The sequence below is a fragment of the Ahaetulla prasina genome, chromosome 2 (genome assembly GCF_028640845.1).
Source record: "Ahaetulla prasina isolate Xishuangbanna chromosome 2, ASM2864084v1, whole genome shotgun sequence".
Classification (NCBI taxonomy): Eukaryota; Metazoa; Chordata; class Lepidosauria; order Squamata; family Colubridae; genus Ahaetulla; species Ahaetulla prasina.
Window position 1 is genome coordinate 8,327,650 of NC_080540.1, and position 24,437 is coordinate 8,352,086.

Sequence of the window (24,437 nt, forward strand, 5' to 3'; positions counted from 1 at the left end):
TTGCATGTCAAGGATTACCTGTAGTGTCTGTTGGAAGAAATATCCTTCGGGTTCCGTTCCAAGTGGGGGAAAAGACACTGGATTCATGGAAGTTGCTTGGAAAGAAGGTTTAATGGGGGACAGGATCACATGCCTTGAAGATGTTGGGTGAAGAAAAAAAAGGGAAGAGATCCTGAGAGTGCCCGAGTTTCATACCCTCTCTAAGCTTTTGAATTTGAGCTTGTATTCTGATTGGTTGTCAGACTCCCATGGGGCCATGCAGGGCAACTCTGTAGGCTGTCCTGAGTCCCAGGCCTGGTTGAGCCTTGCTGGGTGATATAATCTTCCCAGCTGCCATGTGGTCAGTTCTGTTGCTAGATAGGTAGAGGGCTAATGTTATCTTTGTTGGATCTTGGATAAGAGCATTTCCCTTGAAAGACCTAGCTATCTCTTTCTCTGTTAAGTGAGGACATATGCTGTGGGCTAGTGAGGATGATGATGGCTATTAATAGTGAGTCCATTTCCTGCTTAAAAACATGTTTCTCCATTTCTCATTCAAGGAAATATAATATTCGGCCTTTACAATTGCAACAACCAGGACGCCTAGGAAGAGGAGGAGCTAACTGAAAGAGCAGCTGAAAAAATAGAACAGACAAAACAACAAATAAAAAGAAATGACAAGAAGGTGATAAAAAAAATATTGATGGATGAAATAAACCAAGGGGAGAGTATTTTAAGGGAAGTTAAACAGGAACTGGAACTGCAGGGAAACTTTTTTGAGGGCAGGGGGGGGGAAGAGTAGACAACTTGAATATTAGACAATGGAACAGGGTAGAGAAGGGAGAAATCTTTAAGAGGATTGGCCAAGAAGTGGAAGCAGATAAAGATAAAGATCCAAGAGAGGAATATGGGAGACAAGCTAAGAAATGAATAATTAAAGCTTTAAAGTGGGTGAGTTATGATGGATAAAAAAGGGAACATTTCTTAAAAACAATAGTGATAGAAGTTAAAATAGGGTTGGAAGTTAGAAAAAGAGGGACTAATGGAATATACAGTGTTACATTGTAATAGAAAACTTTCGTCTTAAAGTGAGGAGACAAGACCACGAAGGATTTGAGAAACAAGAATTAATTTATTATTTGCGCAAATAGGACACAGACCCCCACTCACGTGGAAAACAAAGGTCTGAGCCTCAAGCAAGGCTCAAGCATAACCTTTTATACCTTTGATTACAGATATTGTCATAAGCAAAAGAAAGAAGTTATCCTAATTGGTTAAAACAGACAAAAGCCCAAATATGGACTACTCTTATCATACACTTTCCGGATACATATGTTGATACATACGTTACTCTCAATGCCCCCTCCTTTACCAGATATAGTTACTGGAACAGGTTACAAAGAACAGTTTGTAGAAATATTTCTGCACTTTCCCGAAAGCTTGCAACACCACATCCCTGCCCAATGGTATACTTCTGCTTTTTAAGTGACACGTTGACTTCTATATGTGATACAGGTTAGTAATATCTAGTTTTTGGGGTATCTATATTGGGGTCCCTCTTCAACATTACAAGGTAAAGTAATAACAAGAAAGGAACCTAGAATTTAAATGACAGTTATCTTGAAAATTTTTGAATATGGTGATGGGTATAAAAATATGTATTATTAGAATTACGTAACTTGTCAAACGTAAATATGATATTATTTTATTTGTAGTAAAATGCAATTAAAAAGGGAATATTTTTAAATATAACAGTGGCATAACTAAAAATTAGGGGATAAACAAGGAAAGATTATAATTAAATATAAATGTGTGTATTACAATTAGAACTATGTAAGTCTTTTAAATACAACAAATATTAATATTTTATTTGTAGTAAAAGGAGTGACATTTAGTATATGGAGATTGGCATAAAAATAACACTGAAATATTGAATAATCAAATGATTATAATTCAACAAAATATATGTATTATTACTAAAACTATATAAGATTGTCAACCGTATTAAATATGAAGAATATTGTTTTATTTGTACCAAAAATATAAGATACTCCACACATCGATATGTATGTAAAAAAATAAAAAATAACAAACTTGAGGAAAAAAAGGATTCGGGTGGTGGAGAATGTAAATTTTAATCCCATCCTGGAGATGAAAGTGTCTACTATTATATTATATTATATTACTATTATTATATTATATATTATATTATAATATTATATATTATATTACTATTATATTATATTACTATTATACTGTCTACCATTGACCTCACCCCATTCCTAAGAGGACTATAAGGGGCGTGCATAAAAGCACAAAAGTGCCTACCATTCCTGTCCTATTGTTCTCTTCATTATAATATTATATGCATACTTTTACTTATACTTTTACTTATATATACTTTTTCTCTCATGATGAATTATTGTTTATGTTGATGTTTGTATATACTGTTGTGACAAAAAAAAAAGTCTTTTACTTGTGAATAGGCTGGCCCAGTTTTTCTTAATGAACGCAAAATATCTGTTGGGGACTATTATTGCTTTCTTTCTTTAAAAGCATGTTTCTCAATTTCTCCATTTCTGGGGATATAGAATATTCTGCCTTTTAATATCCCCCACAATCCCAAAACTTTATGACTGATTTCCTGTGGCTCCTGTTGTGGCCCGCCAGCTTCCAGCGGAGAACTGTTCCAGATGGGTGTATGCGCAGAGCATTAGGAGAGGTGAACAACGGAGGACAAGGAGTCCAGCAAATGTGGACTCTGAATGGCTCCTCCCTGGGAATAAATAGAAGGAAAGGGGAGCGGTTGTTGTAGGAGACAACAGTTCTTTTTCTGGAGTTTTTGCTCATTGTGTTTCAGCAACAAAGACTGCATGTCAGAACTTAATTTGCAGCCTTTCCATTGGGAGCTCAAGGCCTTGCAATTATCCTAAGGAACTGATAAGGTCTGCTGCTGCAGTTAACTCCTTGCAGGACTTTTGCCTGGACTTTCAGTGGGTGAATGCAATTAATTCACAAGAGGTAAAAAAAGGGGTTTTTACTGACGAGTCTGTTTCTTGTTTTGCTGGGTCAGAACAGCTCCCAGAACAGCTCCCATGGTGCCAAGAGACTCAAGCCAGTCCTTTCACTTTATGAAAGCCTAAAACAAAAGTCCCAACCGGAACTGATTGAAAGTCTGGGTGTGCTGCCAAAAGCCATTAACACTCCTTACAAGAAATAACAAAGTAAACTAAAAGTCTGGACTAAGGTAGGAATAACAAAAAAACCTGGACTATGAAGAAGATCCTGAAAGTACTCAAGCCAACTAAAATAACTCACCTGGAACCCACCTTTTCCTCTTTCCTGACAGAATTAACCCTCAGGATAGGAAAGACAAATCCCCAGGAAAAGGATTGACCCACTCTGCTTGCAAGCCAGGAATGCTTGGGCTGCGGCACTTTTCTCTTGCCTTCCTACATTAAAAGACTTTCACTTTCTGGCAGCTGGCTTCTGCATCCATTTCTTCTCAGCTTCTATAGTGTGTCCCAGCTGGGAATGAACTGGGAAAATTTCTTCCAACAAGAAGCATTCTCCACTGCCATTTTAATGCAGATTTAATATAGTAAGAATGGTGATAGCGGCCATTTCATCTATTGGCTCTGTTTCCATTGCATTGCTTTGCCTTAACATTCATAGCAACACTGATGCTACCCGATTTTTTTCCTTGCCAAAAGGTATTGATAGTTCTTACATTACACAATGCATTATTAAAAATGAAAGATTTTTTTCTCACATTGCCGCCACCAAGTAGATACAATAGATATGTCAGTGTGCTGCTATCACCCAGCAGCCATCAAAGAGGAACAAGCAGGCACCTCCAAAAAAACGAGATCACAGTAGGAGTTGCTAATAAAACTTTTAGATCCTATCATCAAAGCCAGGATCTCTTTTCTCCTCAACTCAATATTCCTACAGCTCTTCTTCATCAGATTCATCTGCAAGGCCTTTTCATCTGAAATTTTATATTGCTTTTTTCATTGAGCCTTGTGCCTATCCCTACATGCCCCTCACCCATTGCACACTTACTTTTTGGAGATCTCCTGGAGGCAGCCATCATTTTCAGTGCACCCACAATCCTTTAACGCAGTTTCCAGAGTGTTAAGGAAACAGAGCAGTTTCTCCCTCTCCCCACGTGACAATGACTCAGAAGCAGCCGCCATTTTGGCCCTGAGGCAGATGTAACAAAATGGCAGCTGCTTCCACAAGTCCATCACATGGCCCAGGGTTGAATCTTAGGCACACTGAAAATAACGGCTGCTTCCAGGACATAGCCAGGTGGCCCTGGGATGCGTGTCCTGGGCTTCTTCACCATCTTGAGGTTCAGAGATGTTCAAAGGTTATGGAGGAGGCGGCTGTGAGGCCTGGTGAGATGGGAGTCAGGCCTAAGACCTGCGGGGACACAGCAGGAGAGGAAAAAAGCCTTTGGGGGCCCTGTGGGTGAGGAAAAGGCTTGTAGAGACCCTGTGAGAGAAGGAAACACCTATGTGGACCTGGGGAGGAGGGAAATGCCTATAGGGACCCTGTGGAGAGGGCAAAACCTGGAGGGATCCTGTGGAGAGGGAAACACAAAAATAACCAAAAAAACAAACAAACCACCAGACAGTACACTTTTATCAAATTAATATTTTCCATTTTTTCTCTCCAATCACAGCCTACTTCTGAGATATTTTTCAGTAAAATGAATCAGAGCAGAACTTAAACAGTCAATTTCTCACCTACACTTCCAATGATAGATCAAAAATGAAATTTAAGCCTTCTCTAAAATCATCCACTTTTGCCTAATGTGGATTTCCTTGACATTCTCTCCTCTGTGTAAATCTACATTACTTATAGGTCTCTCCTGTATGTATCCTCTGGTGTCTCATGAGATTAAAATGGTGACTGAAACGTTTCACACAATCAGGACATTCAAAGGGTTTCCCTCAGTGATGAAATTCAAAATTTTTTTACTACCGGTTCTGTGGCCACAGCAGGGGAAGGATACTGCAAAATCTCCATTCCCACCCCACTCTGGGTCCAGGCAGAGGTGGTATTTGCCGGTTCTCTGAACTACTCAAAATTTCCGCTGCTGGTTCACCTGACTGCTCAAAATTTCTGCTACAGCTTCTCCAGAACCTGTCAGAACCTGCTGGATTTCACCCCTGGTTTCTCTCCTGTGTGGATCCTTCTGTGGTTCACCAGGCTGAAATTCTGACTGAAACTTTTCCCACACTCTGGACGTGCATATGGTTTCTGTCCTGTGTGAGTCCTCTGGTGTTTCACCAGGTCAGAACAGAAAGTGAAACTTTTCCTATACTCTCGACACTCATATGGCTTTGATGGATTGTCTGCTAAAATAAAGCCAGGTCATGGCACACGCTTGAAAGTAAATCAAGAAGACTGTAATAGTGGAGTCTGTCTGGCAAGAACAAAGAATACTTATCTACAGGAAATATGCATGTGTAAATCTTGTAACAATTCTGGGTAGTTAGAAAGCTGATAAAAGTAACAAGAGTTAGACAACATGCAGACCTCAGCTAAAAGTTAGGAATAGAGATGGCCTGTAGTAAATAAAATGTGTATACTCCTGGGGCATTCATTAGCCAAGGCTTAGGAATAGGGACCTCTAGAGACCAATAGAACAAATTGTAGAATTATTACTAAAATGTTTATTAGATGTTATTTCGTACTATCCCGTCTTGTCTTGCCTTCTTCTTTAGTGAAAATGTATAAAACTTTCTTAATCTTTTGTTCTTGGCTCTCTTTGCCAAGAACAAGGTCCTTTGGTGGTTCACAGCTTGAAATTCTGACTGAATTTTTCCCCACACTGTGGACATTCATACGGTTTCTCTCCTGTGTGAGTCCTCTGGTGTTTCATCAGGTCAGAACAGTAAGTGAAACTTTTTCCACACTCTGGACACTCGTATGGCTTCACTCCTGTATAAGTCCTCTGGTGTATCAGTAAATCAGAATTACGACTGAAACATTTTCCACAATCGGGACATACAGATCATGCCAGACTAATCTTATTGCATTCTTTGACAAAGTGACAAAATTAGTGGGCCAGAGGAATGCTGTCGATATAATTTACTTGGACTTCAGTAAAGCATTGATAAAGTAGATCATAACCTACTACCAGATAAAGTAGCAAAATGTGGGTTAGACAGCATCACCAGCAGATAGATTCGTAACTGGCTGACCAACCGCACTCAACGTATAGTTCTCAATGGAATTGCATCTACATGGAGGGAAGTATGCAATGGAGTACCCCAAGGCTCTGTTTTAGGCCCAGTACTCTTCAACATCTTTATCAATGACTTGGACGAGGGGATAGATGGGGGACTCATCAAATTGTAGAATTATTACTAAAATGTTTATTAGATGTTATTTTACTATCCCGTTTGTCTTGCCTTCTTCTTTAGTGAAAATGTATAAAACTTTCTTAATCTTTGTTCTTGGCTCTCTTTGCCAAGAACAAGGTCCTTTGGTGGTTCACAGCTTGAATTCTGACTGAATTTTTCCCACACTGTGGACATTCATACGGTTTCTCTCCTGTGTGAGTCCTCTGGTGTTTCATCAGGTCAGAACAGTAAGTGAAACTTTTTCCACACTCTGGACACTCGTATGGCTTCACTCCTGTATAAGTCCTCTGGTGTATCAGTAAATCAGAATTACGACTGAAACATTTTCCACAATCGGGACATACAGATCATGCCAGACTAATCTTATTGCATTCTTTGACAAAGTGACAAAATTAGTGGGCCAGAGGAATGCTGTCGATATAATTTACTTGGACTTCAGTAAAGCATTGATAAAGTAGATCATAACCTACTACCAGATAAAGTAGCAAAATGTGGGTTAGACAGCATCACCAGCAGATAGATTCGTAACTGGCTGACCAACCGCACTCAACGTATAGTTCTCAATGGAATTGCATCTACATGGAGGGAAGTATGCAATGGAGTACCCCAAGGCTCTGTTTTAGGCCCAGTACTCTTCAACATCTTTATCAATGACTTGGACGAGGGGATAGATGGGGGACTCATCAAATTTGTAGATGACACCAAGCTGGCAGGAATAGCTAACACTTCAGAGGGTAGGCTCAAGATACAGAAGGATCTTAAAAGACTTGAACATTGGGAGCTATCTAACAAAATGAAATTCAACAATGAAAAAAGTAAGGTTCTATATTTAGGCAAAAAAACCCAAAATGCACAGGTACCAGATATGTGGTACCTTGCTCAATATTAGTAACTGTGAAAGGGATCTTGGAGTCCTAGTGGACAACCATTTAGATATGAGCCAGCAGTGTGCAGCAGCTGCCAAAAAAGCCAACACAGTTCTGGCCTGCATAAACAGAGGGATAGAATCAAGATCACGTGAAGTGTTAATACCACTTTATAACGCCTTGGTAAGGCCACACTTGGAATATTGCATTTAGTTTTGGTCGCCACAATGTAAAAAAGATGTGGAGATTCTAGAAATTGTGCAGAGAAGAGCAACAAAGATGATTAGGGGACTGGAGGCTAAAACATATGAAGAACGGTTGCAGAAACTGGGTATGTCTAGTTTAATGGAAAGGAGGACTAGGGAAGACATGATAGCAGTGTTCCATTATCTCAGGGGCTGCCACAAAGAAGAGGGAGTCAAACTATTCTCCAAAGCACCTGAGGGTAGAACAAGAAGCAATGGGTGGAAACTAATCAAGGAGAGAAACAACTTAGAACTAAGGAGAAATTTCCTGACAGTTAGAACAATTAATCAGTGGAACACCTTGCTGGAAGAAGTTGTGAATACTCCAACCCTGGAAATTTTTAAGATGATGTTGGATAACCATTTGTCTGAAGTGGTGTAGGGTTTCATGCCTTGGCAGGAGGTTGGACTAGAAGACCTCCAAGGTCCCTTCCAACTGTTGTTGTTGTTGTTGTTGTTGTTTCTCTTATATCAGTCCTATGGTGTTTCACCAGCCTGGAATTCTCAATGAAATGTTTCTCACAATTAGGACTTTCAAAGAGTTTCTCTCCTGTGTGAGTCCTTTGGTGTGTCGCCAGGTTGGAATTCTCACTGAAACCTCTGCCACAACGAAGACATTCAAAGAGTTTCTATCCCGTGTGAGTTCTCCGGTGCTTAACCAAATGAGAATTCAAACTGAAACATTTTCCACAATCAGAACATTCAAAGGGTTTCTCTCCTGTGTGAGTCCTCTGGTGTACCACCAAGCTGGACCTTTGACTGAAACTTTTCCCACAATCAGGACATTCAAAGGGTTTCTCTCCTGTGTGAGTCCTCTGGTGTTTAACCAAATGAGAATTCAAACTAAAACATTTGCTACAATCAGAACATTCAAAGGGTTTCTCTCCTGTGTGAGTCCTCTGGTGTACCACCAAGCTGGACCTTTGACTGAAACTTTTCCCACAATCAGGACATTCAAAAGGTTTCTCTCCTGTGTGACTCCTTTCATGTTTCACCAGGTTGCAATTCTGACTGAAACTTTTCCCACAATCAGAACATTCAAAGGGTTTCTCGCCTGTGTGAGTCCTCTGGTGTACCATCAAGCTGGACCTTTCACTGAATTTTTTCCCACAATCAGAACATTCAAAGGGTTTCTCTCCTGTGTGAGTCCTCTGGTGTACCACCAAGCTGGACCTTTCACTGAAACTTTTCCCACATTCAGGACATTCAAAGGGTTTCTCTCCTGTGTGAGTCCTCTGATGTTTAACCAAATGGGAATTTAAACTGAAACGTTTTCCACAATCAGAACATTCAAAGGGTTTCTCTCCTGTGTGAGTCCTCTGATGAATCACCAGGCTTGAATTCTGACTGAAACATTTCCCACAATCAGGACATTCAAAGGGTTTCTCTCCTGTGTGAGTCCTTTGGTGTTTAACCAAATTGGAATTCCAACTGAAACATTTGCCACAATCAGAACATTCAAAGGGTTTCTCTCCTGTGTGAGCCCTCTGATGGTTTACTAGGTTAGAATTCTCACTGAAACTTTTTCCACAATCAGGACATTCAAAGGGTTTCTCTCCTGTGTGAGTCCTATGGTGTTTAATCAAATGGGAATTCAAACTGAAACGTTTTCCACAATCAGAACATTCAAAGGGTTTCTCTCCTGTGTGAGTCCTCTGATGAATCACCAAGCCTGAATTCTGACTGAAACATTTTCCACAATCAGGACATTCAAAGGGTTTCTCTCCTGTGTGAGTCCTCTGGTGTTTTACCAGCTCAGAATTCTGACTGAAACTTTTCCCACAATCAGGACATTCAAAGGGTTTCTCCCCTGTGTGAGTCCTCTGGTGTACCACCAAGCTGCAGAACCAACTGAAACTTTTCCCACAATCAGGACATTCAAAGGGTTTCTCCCCTGTGTGGGTCCTCTGGTGTTTAACCAAATTGGAATTCAAACTGAAGCTTTTCCCACAAATAGGACATTCAAAGGGTTTTTCTCCTGTGTGAGTCCTCTGATGGTTTACCAGATCATAATTCTGACTGAAACCTTTCCCACAATCAGGACATTCAAAGGGTTTCTCTCCTGTGTGAGTCCTCTGGTGTTTAACCAAATTGGAATTCCACCTGAAACGTTTGCCACAATCAGAACATTCAAAGCGTTTCTCACCTGTGCGAGTCCTCTGATGAATCACCAGGCTTGAATTCTGACAGAAACCTATCCCACAATCAGAACATTCAAAGGGTTTTTCTCCTGTGTAAGTCCTCTGGTATTCCAACAGATGGGAATTTGCAATGAAACTTTTTCCACAATCAGGACATTCAAACGGTTTTTCTCCTGTGTGAGTTGTTTGGTGTATCACCAGGTGGGAATTTGCAGTGAAATTTTTCCCACAATCAGGACAGTGATACGATTTCTTTCCTGTGTGCATCCTCTAGTGTACCACCTGGTTGGAATTCTGACTGAAAATTTTCCGACAATCTTAGCACATTCAAATGGTTTCCCCCTCCTGTGAGTCCTCTGATGTATCATCAAGTTGCCATGCTTGCAAAAGCATTTACTGCCTTGGGAGCAGCTATAGAGCTTCTCCTGTGTGGGTCCTTTCATAAACCACAAGGGAGCTAATCTATCTAAATCTTTTCCCACATTCAGATAATTTCTTTGGCTTTCATCCAGTGTGGATCCTGTTATGCATAGCCTATGATTTGCTATGTGTGCTTTTCCCACAGTAGGCACATCTATGGAGCTTTTCCACAATTGATGTTCTTGAAGTAGTCAAAAATAGGTGTGATCTTTTGTTGTATGGAGCTTTGATTCAAGCTACTATTTTCTTACTCCCAGGGCAAGGCCTGCATTACTGTCTAGAGACCTGCATTACTGTCTACTTTTTGTGGATATCCAATTATCTTTTTCCTCCTCACTCGCCTCTAGATATTTCCCTCTATTTCTGAATGGAAAAAATAATCTCTTTTGACCTTTTCATGTAATCTATTGTTGAGTTCTGCATCCTCTACTTTTTCCAGTTTGAAATCTCTTGATTTTCCCCCCTTTGTCTCTCACCAGCTGGGGAAAGAGAAGAATTGAGTGCTTTTCTGAAGGCTCAATTTGCTTTCATTTTCAAAGTTGCTGGTTATTCTCACTTGTCCGGAGTGGTCTTATTGGTATCCTCTTCATCTGTAAGATTTAAATAAAAGTGTAAGTTTAAAATGGTTTTTTTTTATACAATGGTTGCAGAAGATGTGAAAAAAGTATACATTACAAGTAAAAAGCAAACATGCCACAATGCTGAAATAGTTTCTAATGTTAATTATGATTTATTTGACTCATTGAAGATTACTGAGATTCAAGTTCAAATATACATTCAGTCATGAAATACACTTGTTGACTTGGGTCAATCACATTCTTTATACTGCAACTATTGGGTAGAATCTCTGTAATTCAGATAAATGTTTTACCAAACATACTATTTCTCTTTCACACTTTAAATGTTATAAATGACACTATGGCAGGTGGACATCTCTACGTTTATATGGCAGGGAAAAAACCAAATATTAAACATAAATTATTGCAAGGTTACAGATTACAGATTAACAGAGTTGGAAGGGACATTATAGGTCATTAGTCCAACCCTCTGCTCAAGCAGGAGACAAATTTTCTGACAAATAGCAGTCCAATCTTTTCATGAAAGTCTGAAGTGATGAAGCTCATGAGTGATGAAGCTCCTACAACCTCCAAAAGCAAACTGTTCCATTGGTGATTGACTGAGAGATTCAACCTAGAAATGAGGAGGAACTTTCTGACAGTGAGAACAGTTTCCATCCATTATTCCTTGTCTGGCCTTCAGGTGCTTTGGAAAACAGTTTGATGTGCTAAGGAAAGAGATTTGAGTTGACCTCAATCTGGACCTCAAATTTCCAGATTTGAAATTGTACTTTGATGGTTGTTGATTTCTGGCAAAAAGAGTGAGTGACTCTCCAAAATAAGAGGTTCCTTGAGCTTGACAGGCATGAAGAAAGATTTTGATGGCACAGCTCTTATGGTATGATAAAGTTAAAGCAAATGTTGATTTTAATCATCACATTGTTAGACATGCTTTCCTCTTTGGGTGTCTCCCCAGGAAGTTTTTTTAGAAAAGAAATGGTGGTGAGGCCAGACTGGTGGACTTATGGTCAAATAATATTGTTCAATTATTGTGACCCTATCTTCAAATCTAAAGAGGAGTTGGAATCAGAAGGATGTTTGCCATTGATTTGTATATTTACAATTGAAAGAAAGATTTGAACTAGACAAAAAGAGCTATGGATATGATTTTGTGAAAAATGAATTGGAAAATGGAAATGAATTGTTGAACATATTATTGCTAAGGTTTATAAACTGCTCGCTCTTTCTTTCTTTCTTTCTTTCTTTCTTTCTTTCTTTCTTTCTTTCTTTCTTTCTTTATTTATTTATTTGTTTTATATACCGCCCTTCTCCCGAAGGACTCAGGGCGGTTTACAGCCAGAAAAAAAAACAATTGCACAAAAATTAAAACAACTTTTAAAAAACTGATTCAATTAAGGCCGAAACAAAATTTAAAACTATAATTAAAACCATAATAACCCCTATTAAAATTACTTTAAGCCAGCCCTGTGCGGGAAAACAAAAAAGTCTTCAGCTCACGACGGAAGGTCCGGAGGTCAGGGAGTTGTCGTATCCCTGGAGGCAGCTCATTCCAGAGGGCCGGTGCCCCCACAGAGAAGGCCCTCCCCCTAGGGGTCTCCAGTCGACATTGTTTGACTGACGGCACCCTGAGGAGGCCCTCCCTATGGGAGTGCACAGGTCGATGGGAGGCTATTGGTGGCAGTAGGTAGTCCCGTAAATAACCTGGTCCTATGCCATGGAGCACTTTAAAGGTGATAATCAACACCTTGAATTGCACTCGAAAGACCATCGGAAGCCAGTGCAGCTGGCACAGGAGAGGTGTTATATGGGAGCAATGAGTTGCTCCCTCTATTACCTGCGCAGCCGCATTCTGGACTAGCTGGAGCCTCCGGGTGCTCTTCAAGGGGAGCCCCATGTAGAGAGTGTTACAGTAGTCCAGGCGGGAAGTGACGAGGGCGTGAGTGACTGTGCATAAGGAATCCCGGTCTAGGAAGGGGCGTAACTGGCGTATCAGGCGAACCTGATAAAAAGCTCCTCTGGCGACAGTAGTCATATGTTCTTCTAAGGACAACCGTACATCCAGGAGGACGCCTAAGTTGCAAACCCTCTCCCTAGGGGCCAATGTTTCGCCACCCACAGTCAGCGATGGAATCAGCTGGCTGTACCGGGATGCCGGCATCCACAGCCACTCAGTCTTGGAAGGGTTGAGTCAAAGCCTGTTCTTCCCCATCCAGACCTGCACGGCCTCCAGACACTGGGACATCACTTTGACGGCTTCTTTGGGGTGGTTAGGGGTGGAAATGTACAGCTGAGTATCATTAGCATACAGGTGGCATTGCACCCCAAAACCATGAATGATCTCACCCAACGGCTTCATATAGATGTTGAACAGAAGAGGTGAGAGAACCGACCCCTGTGGCACCCCACACATGAGGTGCCTCGCGGTCGATCTCTGCCCTCCTGCCAACACCGTCTGCGACCGGTCAGAAAGATAGGAGAACCACTGAAGAACGGTGCCCCCCACTCCTAAACCCCCCAGCTGTCACAGCAGGATACCATGGTCGATGGTATCAAAAGCCGCTGAGAGATCTAATAGGACCAGGGCAGAGGAACAACCTCTGTCCCGAGCCCTCCAGAGATCATCTACCAACGCGACCAAAGTCGTCTCTGTGCTGTACCCAGGCCTGAAGCCGGACTGAAATGGGTCCAGATAGACAGTTTCATCCAGGTACTGGGGGAGCTGACGCGCCACCACACTCTCAACAACCTTCGCCACAAAAGGAAGGTTGGAGACAGGACGATAGTTCGATAAAACAGCTGGGTCCAGGGAGGGCTTCTTGAGGAGGGGCCTCACCACCGCCTCTTTCAAGGCAGTAGGGAAGACACCCTCCATCAAGGAAGCATTGACAATTCCCTGTAGCCAGCCTCGTGTAACCTCCTGTGTGGCCAGTACCAACCACACGGGTCCAATAAACATGTGGTCGCATTCAGCCTCCCGAGTATCCTGTCCATGTCCTCGGGAGCCACAGTATCGAACTCTTCCCAAATAATATCCTCAAGACCTACCTCCGTCATCCCGTCCGGATCTACCCAGTCTGAATCCAGACCATCCCGGATCTGAGCGATTTTATTGTGCAGATATTGTCCAAAATCCTCAGCACGCCCTTGCAAGGGGTCCTCCCGCGCCTCCTGATGAAGGAGGGAGCGGGTCACCCCAAACAGTGTTGTGTCTTGCCCGCCCTCAGAGCAGCCGGGGCCTTCTTACCTGCTCCCGCACACTGAGGAATGTATGCCTCCCGGTCCCAGTCCTGGCTCCATGCCCACACAAACTGCAGAAGAAGAATCTCCCTGCCCCAGCCCTGACTCCATGCCCAGGCAAACAGAGCAGCTAGACCCCTCCCCCTCCTCCACAGCAGGTGAGCCTGAGGAGGGTTTATTACCAACAGCTGATTGGTGTGACCCTCGCATCAGAAGATTGGAGAGACGGAGGCAACAGAGGAAGGAGGGCAGGCCTTAATGAGTGCTGAGTCATGGTGCCACACCCCATGGCCTATATAAAGGAGCTACTTTCTGGCAGTCTCTGAGTCAGGCAAAAAGTCAAACTTATCTTGCTGAAGTCACTTACTGGTCTCCTGCCTGCTCTGAGGACTTTGCTAGGACTTTGGGCAGAGCTGCAGAGGCAAGCCTGATTCGGATTTCCCTGACCCAGCTGTCAGCGGAGGAGTGGGACACGACAAACAGGATGGCTGGGCGGTTATCTGCCGATGTAATAAGAGCGGAAAAATACTCACGTTTTGCTGTTCTTATTGCCACTAGATAGGTCTGAATATAAGACCTTACTAGTGTTCGATCAGATTCAGAACGGCTGGCCCTCCATCCTCTCTCTAGGCGTCTTTTCCGGCGCTTCATCTCTCTCAGCTCCTCAGAATACCAAGGAGCTAGTTGAGATCGGCGTCGGGTCAGAGGCCGCAAAGGCACAACGCGGTCCAAAGCCCCCGCCGCCACCCTTTTCCAGGCGGCGGCTAGTTCTTCAGCTGAGCCGTGAGCTAGATCCTCAGGAAATGGCCCAAGCTCCATCAGAAACCTCTCCGGGTCCATCAGACGCCTGGGACAGAACCAATGAATCAGGCCCGTCTCCCTGCGGTGTTGGGTGGTGGTTCAAAAGTCGAGTCGAAGGAGCAAATGATCTGACCATGACAGGGGTTTGATAATTAAGTCCCCTAATTCTAGATCATTCAGCCACTGTCCAGAGACAAAGATCAGATCCAGCGTGTTTCCCCCGATGTGAGTGGGACCATTAACTAACTGGGTCAGGTCCAAGGCCGTCATGGAAGCCATGAACTCCCGGGCCGCCGCTGATGCTTCACCGACCGACGGCAGGTTGAAATCCCTCATAACCATAAGTCTGGGGGTATCAACCGCCATCCCGGCTATCACATCCAACAGGTCGGGCAGGGCTGCTGTCACGCAGAAAGGAGCCAGGTACGTAATCAGCAAGCCCACCTGCATCCCCTGACCCCACTTCACAAAGAGAGACTCACAACCGGTTATCTGTGGTACAGTGACCTCCCTCGGATCCAGACCTCGTTAATAATAACCGCCACCCCCCCACCCCTACCTTGGGCCCTCGGCTGATGAAATGCTCAGAAGCCCGGTGGGCACATTTCCACAAGGGGCACCCCCCCCTTCTGTGCCCAACCAGGTCTCCAAAATGCCAATCAGGTCCGCACCCCCCTCTTGTATAAGATCAAAAATAAGGGGGGCTTTAGTCACCACGGACCTGGCATTACATAACATCAGTCGCAGGTCCAGGCTCTGGGGATTCCAGCCACTTGGGGAACGAGAAAAGTCCGAGGGACCGGAGTGCGCGATCGCTCACAAATAGCGAGTGCGCACTCCCCAAACAAGATGCGGGCCCCTGCTTCCGCCATATCTGCCCCTCCCAATTACCGTGCCTATGGAATAGCCCCCATAGAATCAAGCTCCAGCATCCTCCTTCGCCTCTGAACCCACAGCAACTGTGCCGCGAGCCCTCGCAGGGTCTAGCCATGTTCCCGACGGATTTCCTCCAAAACCCATCCTAACCCTCCCTCCCCTTAAAAACCTTTTAAAAAACGATTTAAAAAAACCCCTCAGTCCTTTCTTTGCCGTATGCCACCTCTCGGGATTCCAAATTCCATCATCAAGGTAGGCCCTTGATAGAGTGGAGCGCCACATCTGCGAGAGGGGGACTTTCACAGACCAAGAAGTTCCGCTGGCGAGTACATCCGTGATACGAAGAATGGCAAATGTTCTTATCCCGGCCATTCCAGATGGTAACATAGTCTAATGATTCTTCTGTGCATGCCCGATATGGCGGCGTCTTGAGCTCCTCGGTGACAGCGGGTCGGGTTTCCTGAGCCGGGAAACCGCATGGAGCCGACCACGGAGCTGCCGAAGCCCTCCGCCTCTTATTTAAGCTTTCCGGCGGCCGATGGAGAGGTTTTTGACCTCATTGGTTTCTCGGCCGCCAAAAACGAGGCTGGAGTTATGATTGGGCAGCGGATGGCGGTGGCCATCTTGGGGGGAGGCGGAACGGCGCTCCCTGAAGATTTGTCGGCCAGCTGGCTTTCCGGATTGCTGGCTGGCCAGATTGCTGACTTGCGTGCTTAAGGGCTTGCCGGCTTGTAGGAAACGGACGCGGCGACCATTTTGGGGGGGTGCGGTTCGGCGCTCCCCGAACATGGATTGCCGTGGCTTGCGGGCCTGCCGGACTGTTGGTTTCCGGCCTGTTGGCCTCCCAGATTGCCGTTTTGCCGCAAGTACCATCGGCGGCTGGAATTTTCCGCTGGACCTAATACGATCAGTCTGGTCATGAGCCTGGACATCGGCTTTGTCATGAGCCTGGACATCGGCTTGGACATTGGCCCTGACATTGGTTGGACATTGGCGGCTTGGATGGTTTTTGGCATACGGTACTCACCTCACCACGAAGGACATCAGCGGGATTATCATCTTAATGGGAACGACATCGGTGGCCTTTTTTACCACGCCAGGCTTTAAGGCCTAGATTATGGCTGACGTTATGTTAACGATATCTGCCGCTATATCTGTCATCAGCGGCATTGCAGACATAATTGTTATCTGTCCGACGTAGTTAACTCCGAATATGGTCGTTCCTTATGGTGATTGCCTGGCAGCGGTGTACCGGTCCGCTAATTCCATCAGCGGACTTCGGACAGTTCGATCCCCATTTGATACATCTTATACAGACAGTGGGGTCGGTTTTATTATACCTGTAGTGATCTTGCCGGCTTGGGATACCCTTTTCTTCCGCTGTTATTTTAACTTTCTTCGAGTTACTCGGCGCTTGAGCTCTTACGGCTGCGAGGTTCCCCCGCCTCGCAGGAGTGGCCCTCTGCTTTATCGAGGGCCTACCTTAATGAAGGGTCTTGGGACCCAGAGAGGTGGCATGCATCGAAGAAGAATCTTTGGGGGTTTTTTAATAGGTTTTAAAATAAGGGGTTTTTAAGGGGGGGGAGGGGATTGACGGGTAGGGGGAGAAACCCGTTGGGGAGGGTATGTCCAGTCCCAGCGCGCGCTCATGACATTATTTCAGTTGGTCCGAAGACAGGGGGGGAGGGGATTGTGCAGAGCAGAGAGTGTTATTCCATCTGTACGGTAAGTGGGAGGGGCAGATATGGCGGAGGCAGGGGGCCGTATCGTCCTTCGGGAGCACATGTTCGATGTTTAAAAGCGATCATGTGCTCCGGCCCCTCAGTCCTCACTCGTTCCCTGGATGGTCAAGACCCTCAGAGCTTGGGTCTTCGGCTGATGCTTTGCAATGCCCGGTCCGTGGTCAATAAGGCTCCCCTTATTCAGAGGGAGTCCGCGGACTTTATGGGCATTACGGAGACCTGGTTGGGCACAGAAGGGGGTGTACCCCTGGTTGAACTGTGCCCTCCGGGTTTCCGTGCATTCCATCAGCCGAGGGCCCAAGGTAGGGGTGGGGGGGTGGCGGTTATGATTAAAGAAAGTCTGGAGCCGAGGGAGTCCACTGTTCCTCAGATAGCTGGTTGTGAATCCCTCCTTGTGAAGTGGGGCCACCGGAATCAGATGGGGCTGTTGATCACGTACCTGGCTCCTTGCTGCGTGATTACAGCCCTACCTGAGCTACTAGAGGTGCTTGCTGGCGTGGCGGTTGAGATTCCCAGACTTTTGGTCTTGGGGGATTTCAACTTGCCATCGGCCGGCTTGTCATCAACGGTGGTTCAGGAGTTCCAGACCTCCATGATGGCTTTGGACCTGATTCAAGTAACTGATGGCCCTACACACATCGGGGGAGGCGCGCTAGACCTGATTTTTATCTCTGGTCAGTGGGTAAATGATCTGGATTTAGGAGACATAGTGAAGGAACCGGTGTCATGGTCAGATCATTTTCTTCTTCGCCTAGACTTTCGGACCACCGCTCACCACCACAGGGAGACGGAGCCAATGCGTTGGTTCCGTCCCAGGCGCCTGATGGACCCGGAGAGGTTCCTGACGGAGCTTGGGCCGTTCCCTGAGGATCTTACCCACGGCACGACTGAAGAACTGGTTGCGGCCTGGGAACGGGCCGCGCCTGGGGCTTTGGATCGTGTCGTGCCTTTGCGGCCTCTGACCCGGCGTAGATCTCAATTGGCTCCCTGGTTTTCCGAGGAGCTGAGAGAGATGAAACGCCGGAGAAGACGCCTAGAGAGTACTTGGAGGTCCAGCCGCTCCGAGGCTGATCGGACACTAGTGAGGTCTTTTACTAAGACCTACCTAGTGGCAATGAGGGAGGCGAAACGTTCTTACGTTTCCACCCTCATTGCATCGGCAGATAACCGCCCGGCCGCCTTGTTTCGGGTGACCCGTTCCCTCCTTCATCAAGAGGGACGGGATGACCCTTTACAGGGACGAGCTGAGGAGTTTAACGGTTATCTATACAATAAACTCGTTCAGCTTCGGGATAGTTTGGACCAAGATTGCGATGATCCAACCGAGATGACGGAGACACGTCTTGTTGAGACTATTTGGGATGAGTTTGATTCTGTGGCTCTCGAGGACGTGGACAGGTTGCTGGGGAGATTACATGCAACTACATGTTTACTCGACCCGTGTCCTTCCTGGTTAGTGCTGGCTGCTCAGGAAGTGACACGAGGCTGGCTCCAGGGGATTATAAACGCTTCTTTGGTGGAAGGGGTTTTCCCCGCCGCCTTGAAAGAGGCGGTGGTGAAACCTCTCTTTAAGAAGCCTTCCCTGGACCCAGCTATTTTGGGGAATTACCGTCCAGTCTCCAACCTTCGCTTTGTGGCGAAGGTTGTAGAGAGTGTGGTTGCATGGCAGCTCCCCCGGCACCTGGAGGAAGCTGTCTATCTAGACCCGTTCCAGTCCGGCTTCCGACCCGGTTACAGCACAGAGACGGCTTTGGTCGCGTTGGTGGATGACCTCTGGAGGGCCAGGGACAGGGGTTGCTCCTCTGCTTGGTCCTATTAGATCTCTCAGCGGCTTTTGATACCATCGACCATGGTATCCTGCTGCGCCGGCTGGAGGGATTGGGAGTGGGAGGCACGGTTTATCGGTGGCTCTCCTCCTATCTCTCCGACCGGCCGCAGACGGTGTTGACAGGGGGGCAGAGGTCGTCCGCGAGGCGCCTCACTTGTGGGGTGCCTCAGGGGTCGATCCTCTCGCCTACCCTGTTCAACATCTATATGAAGCCGCTGGGCGAGGTCATCAGTGGTTTCGGGGTGAGTTATCATCTGTACGCTGATGATACTCAGCTGTACTTTTCCACCCCGGACCACCCCAACGAAGCGGTCGAAGTGCTGTCCCGGTGCCTGGAAGCTGTACGGGTCTGGATGGGAGAAACAGACTCAGACTCAATCCCTCCAAGACGGAGTGGCTGTGGATGCCGGCACCCCGGTACAGTCAGCTGCGTCCGCAGCTGACTGTTGGGGGCGAGTTAGTGGCCCCAAAGGAGGTGGTTCGCAACTTGGGCGTCCTCCTGGATGGACGGCTGTCCTTTGATGAACATCTGGCGGCCGTCTCCAGGAGGGCCTTTTACCAAGTTCGCTTGGTCCGCCAGTTGCGTCCCTTCCTTGATCGGGATGCCTTATGCACAGTCACCCACGCTCTGGTTATGTCTCGGTTGGATTACTGCAATGCTCTCTACATGGGGCTGCCCTTGAGGTGCACCCGGAGGCTGCAGTTAGTCCAGAATGCGGCTGCACGAGTAGTAACGGGAGCCGCTCGTGGCTCCCACGTAACATCACTGCTCCGTAGTCTGCACTGGCTCCCTGTGGTCTTTAGGGTGCGCTTCAAGATTTTGGTTACCACCTTTAAAGCGCTCCATGGCTTAGGACCCAGGTACTTATGAGACCGCCTGCTGTTACCCTATGCCTCCCACCGATCCGTACGCTCTCACAGAGAGGGTCTCCTCAGGGTGCCGTCCGCCAAACAGTGTCGGCTGGCGACCCCCAGGAGTAGGGCCTTCTCTGTGGGAGCATCGACGCTCTGGAATGAACTTCCCCCTGGCCTACATCAAGTGCCTGATCTTCGGACCTTCCGTCGTGAGCTAAAAACACATTTATTTATTCAAGCGGGACTGGCATAAGTAGTTTTGATTTTAAATTGGGGTTTTATTAATATTTTAAAATTTTAAATTTAAATTTTTAATTTTCAGCCTTTTTGTAATTTGCTATGTTTTAAATATTGGTTTTAATTGTATATATCCTGTGTTTTATCTTTGGCTGTACACCGCTCTGAGTCCTTTGGGAGAAGGGCGGTATAAAAATTTAATAAATAATAATAATAATAAAATTGAACATCAGTCCTGGAGCCCATCTTTTTTTTTGGATCTTCAGGGCTGCCATATTTAGTGCCTGGGAAATCGGGGGGGGGGGGGGTTGTGAGGTGGTTCACATATATAGCCATAATAACATTCTTTTCTCTGGGAGTCAGGGATGTTTAGCCGGAGCCTGGATACACGTGATTGGGGGATGCCTCCAGATAGGAGGGTGGAGTGATTGGATCGTGTGATGAACATCATAATAAGGTTTGCAGATTACACAGTGGTGTTGGGTCTCATAATTGGAGGGGACGAATTAGCATACAGGGAAGAAGCCCGGAAAGTATCCGCATGGTGCTCAAAAACAACTTACATCTAAATACTTGTAAGACAAAGGAGATGGTGCTAGATTTCTGGAAACACAGAGAAGAATCTGCCCCACTGTATATCGAGGGGGGTTGTGTGGAAAGGGTTTCCTCTTTTAAATTCTTGGGAGTGCTTATTAGTCAAGTTCTCACCTGGAAAAACAACACATCCCTGGTAATTGACAAAGCCCAACAAAGACTTCATTTCCTTAAGAGTCCTGTAAAAAAATCAGGTGGAACAATGGCTGATGACCTCTTTCTATCGGTCCACGATAGAAAGTATCCTCACATATTGCATTACAGTATGGTACGCTGGTTTAACTGCTGCGAAAAGGAAGGCACTACAGAGTGATCAATTTGGCACAAGAAACCATTGGTTGCCCTCTAACACCTCTGGATGACACTGCCAGGTCTTGCTGCTTTAGCAGACTAAGAAAGATACTCAAGAGATGATTCACACCCTGGTCAGTGTCTCTTCGCACTTCTACCATCAGGCAGAAGACATTGAAGCATCACCAGCCGAACAAATAGGTTTAAAAATAGTTTCTATCCTTGGGGTGTCAACCACAATCACTCCACCTACACACTCAATGGAAACGTATGACTAGTTTTTCTTTTTCTTTCTTTTTCTTTTTTCCCTTAATTACTTGCATAGGGATTATTCTTTATACTATATATGTTGTATTTTTTGTCATGGATTGCACAAGTGAGCCTAAAACCAATTTCGTTGTATACATGATGTACAATGACAATAAAGGCTATACTATACTATGTGGGGAGAGGCGAGAGAACTTTGACTTTCTTTTGGGTGGGGAAAACCGGAAGCTTTCAGATTCAGATTTTCCCAGATGTGCCAAAATGACAACTTCAATAAATTGGAACTTTGAGGAATTGCCTGCCTTGGCGTCTTCATTGGTTGAGGGTGTTACCTGGAACTCTGATATTGAACTTGCAGAATGAATTTGTAAAGCATTGTATGAGTCACTGGGCAAAGAACTTCGGATGTAATATAATGCTTAAACAATGGAAGGATATAACAGAATTACAGACTTGGAAGGGACCTTGGAGGTCTTCTAGTTCAACCCCCTGCTCAGGCAGGAAGCTCTATACGAAATGGTTTTACGATGTTGGTATCTAACATTGAAGAAATTCTCAAGAATGTAGAAAGGCACCTTGAATGTTGGAAATGTAAATAAGTGATTTTATGATTTATGGTGGACATGTGACAAAGAAATATTGTATTAAGATTCACATCTTAATATGGAAGATTCTTAAAGAGAAAATAATGCTAAAACCAGAAAGTTTTCTTTTAATGGATAAAGAACTTGAAAAAAATGAAACTTTTCTCTCTTCTCCTCCTATTTTTCCATTATTTTTATTTCTTCTTTGCATGTCTATATTTTACGTTTTGATGAATTAATAAAATATTTGGGTTAAAACAAATTCTTAGCACTGCAAACAGTTATTATGAAATATATCTAGATGTGTTAGGGATGGATTATAGATAATTGTAGATAGATGCATAGAGAGAGAAATATAAAAATACACACACCTACAAATATGTATTTATGTGGAAAATCCATTTGTTTTCAGCCTGAAAGCTGTCCCTAAACCCAAAATGGTTACAGTCAAATCTTCTGTGCTAATTTTAGAGATGTGGGGGCTTTAATTGATAAAATGATGCCTAAAGACTCTGCAAGATTTGAAGCACCAGTTTTGTATGGAAGTCCTCAGTAAGGGCAGAAAATACTGTCACTCTGGTGACATTCCTATTGAAGCAATCCTCACTTACTGACTGCATTTGGGACTAGCATCTGTGTCACTAAGCAGCCTGGTCAGGAAGCATGATATCACATGAAAGTGCCAACTTAAATCTGTCCCTCTTGCAGTTGATAAATGAATCACTGGGTTTTTAAAGGCAAGTTCACCTGACTGTGGCTTGCAACTTCCTGCTGGCTTCCTCACTGATTTTGCTTGACAAGAATCTAGCTGGGAAGGTCACAAATGGGGATCCCGACTGTGGGATGCTGAAACCATCATAAATGTGCATCGGTTGGCAGAACCCAAATTGTTGCAACTCCTTTTCTCGCACCTTCATAACCACAAAAACTGCTGACTTGTTCAGGTCACTGCACAAGTGGTACAATGAGCACTAATTTGTGGACCAGATGTATATCTGCCTTTACTGTGCCATTGTAACTTTGAAGGCTCAGGGAACAAATGGTAAGTGAGGACTACCTATACAACTGAACATCCCAAAGGTTCTCAAAGCTATTTTTAAAAAAGTGCTGGCTTAAACACAGTTGAACCTGATTAATACATGGATGGGGAACCAATAGGAAATCAAATGCTTGTTGGCTAGATATTTGAAATAAAAAAAAACAAAAATCCCAGAAGAGATTTCTGGGGATTTCCGATATTATTCCAAAAAAACCCCCAGCAGGTCGATAACAGAACAACAGAGTTGGAAGGGATCTTGGAGATCTTCTAGATCTAGACCAATCCCCTGCTCAGTCAGGAGAGCCCATATCATTCTGGATAAGTGGCTGTCCAGTTTCTTCTTAAAGGTTCCTGAGGAACCTGACAACTCTGTGGTGCAAAAGATAGAGGAGATAATTAGAGGGTCAGCTATACTGGATCCTTAATCCTTTGAACAGGAAGAAATGAAAGAGCAACCAACATGACTGGGGGCTTGAGGCGAAAACATATGAAGAACAGTTGTAGGAATTGGGTAGGTCTAGTCTGGTGAAAAGAAGGATTAGAGATGACATGTTCCAATACTTGAGGTGCAGCCACAAAGAAGAGAAGATTAACTTCTTCTCCAAAGCACCAGAAGGCAAGAGAAGAAGTAATGGATGGAAACCAATGAAGGACAGAAGAAATTTCTTGACAGAGACTAGTGGAAGGGCTTGTCTTCCCAAGTTGTGGGTGCTTCTCATTGGAGGCTCTGAAGAAGATACTGGACAGCCATTTGTCTGAAATGGTCTAAGTCCTCATGCTTGAGCAGAGGGTTGGACTACGCGATCGCCAAGGTCCCCTCCGACTGTGTTTTTCTGTGTTCTACTCTCTATTCTAGTTGCTTCTCTGCTTCCACGCTGCGGAGGAAACCCAGCAGCCTTTCCTGCTCCCAGCCTCTCCTCCAACCGGTCCTCCACTCACCCACCAGCTGCCGCTTCGACTCCTGGAAGAGCCCAGAAGCTCCTCGGCCACCTCCTTCCTCCCGTGAGCGATCCGCTGGATCCTGCACTCCTCTCCCCTCCCTTCTAGCAATGCAGTACTTGATGGTTTTAACTCCTTAAAGCTCAACCCCCGATGCCTCCACTTACTGTAGCCACGGCTTTCTAGGCGCCGACGCTGCCCATCTGACCGCCATCTCCCGATAGGAGGGGGTAAGACAGGCGCCTCCCGTCTCTACCTAGGAAGGCGTTTGCAAGACGTTTCCACCGATTCCATGCCATCCAGTCATTTTCCACTATTCCGGACATTATTCTGGCTGAATAATTCATGAAGTTCTTACAGAATAAGAGTTGGAAGGGATCAATTCTCCAAGCAGGGGAGCCTCTGCTATTCCGGACAAATGGCTCTGCAGTCTCCCCTTAAAAACCTCCAGTGATGGAGCAGCCACAACTTCTGCAAGCAAAACATTCCACTGATCAATTCTTCTCACTGGCAGGAAATTTCTCCTTAATTCTCGGTT

At 45.1% G+C, this 24,437-nt stretch overlaps 3 protein-coding genes across 6 annotated transcripts in view; all 3 read right to left on the reverse strand.

The window, feature by feature from the left end:
• The window catches only part of LOC131193100 (zinc finger protein 850-like), an 87,263-nt gene extending 63,322 nt beyond the window's left edge, over window positions 1-23,941 (reverse strand). Inside the window, exon 1 of one of the 2 annotated variants that reach the window (XM_058172917.1) lies at window positions 23,904-23,941. The gene's annotated coding sequence lies outside the window, so the exon portion shown is untranslated. Of the gene's footprint in view, window positions 1-23,899 lie in introns of both variants that reach the window. The other variant, XM_058172911.1, reaches the window with a different exon arrangement.
• LOC131193124 (zinc finger protein 252-like) overlaps window positions 1-23,990 on the reverse strand; it is a 32,953-nt gene extending 8,963 nt beyond the window's left edge. The window contains exon 1 of one of the 3 annotated variants that reach the window (XM_058172989.1): window positions 23,900-23,990. The gene's annotated coding sequence lies outside the window, so the exon portion shown is untranslated. Of the gene's footprint in view, window positions 1-18; window positions 657-23,899 lie in introns of those variants that run through there. The other 2 variants (XM_058172992.1, XM_058172996.1) reach the window with 2 other exon arrangements.
• LOC131193110 (zinc finger protein 268-like) lies at window positions 6,525-23,991 on the reverse strand. The gene is made up of 2 exons (XM_058172955.1): window positions 23,900-23,991; window positions 6,525-10,621 (listed from the first exon to the last, which is right to left on the reverse strand). Exon 2 carries the CDS (start codon window positions 9,876-9,878, stop codon window positions 8,100-8,102), a length of 1,779 nt encoding a protein of 592 aa, XP_058028938.1. The 5' UTR covers window positions 9,879-10,621; window positions 23,900-23,991; the 3' UTR covers window positions 6,525-8,099.
• Window positions 23,992-24,437: the final 446 nt, after the last annotated feature.

Excerpts from the sequence above, each read along its gene's own strand:
- LOC131193110 (XM_058172955.1), bottom strand. The coding sequence starts at position 9,878 with ATGCACACAGGAAAGAAATCGTATCACTGTCCTGATTGTGGGAAAAAT.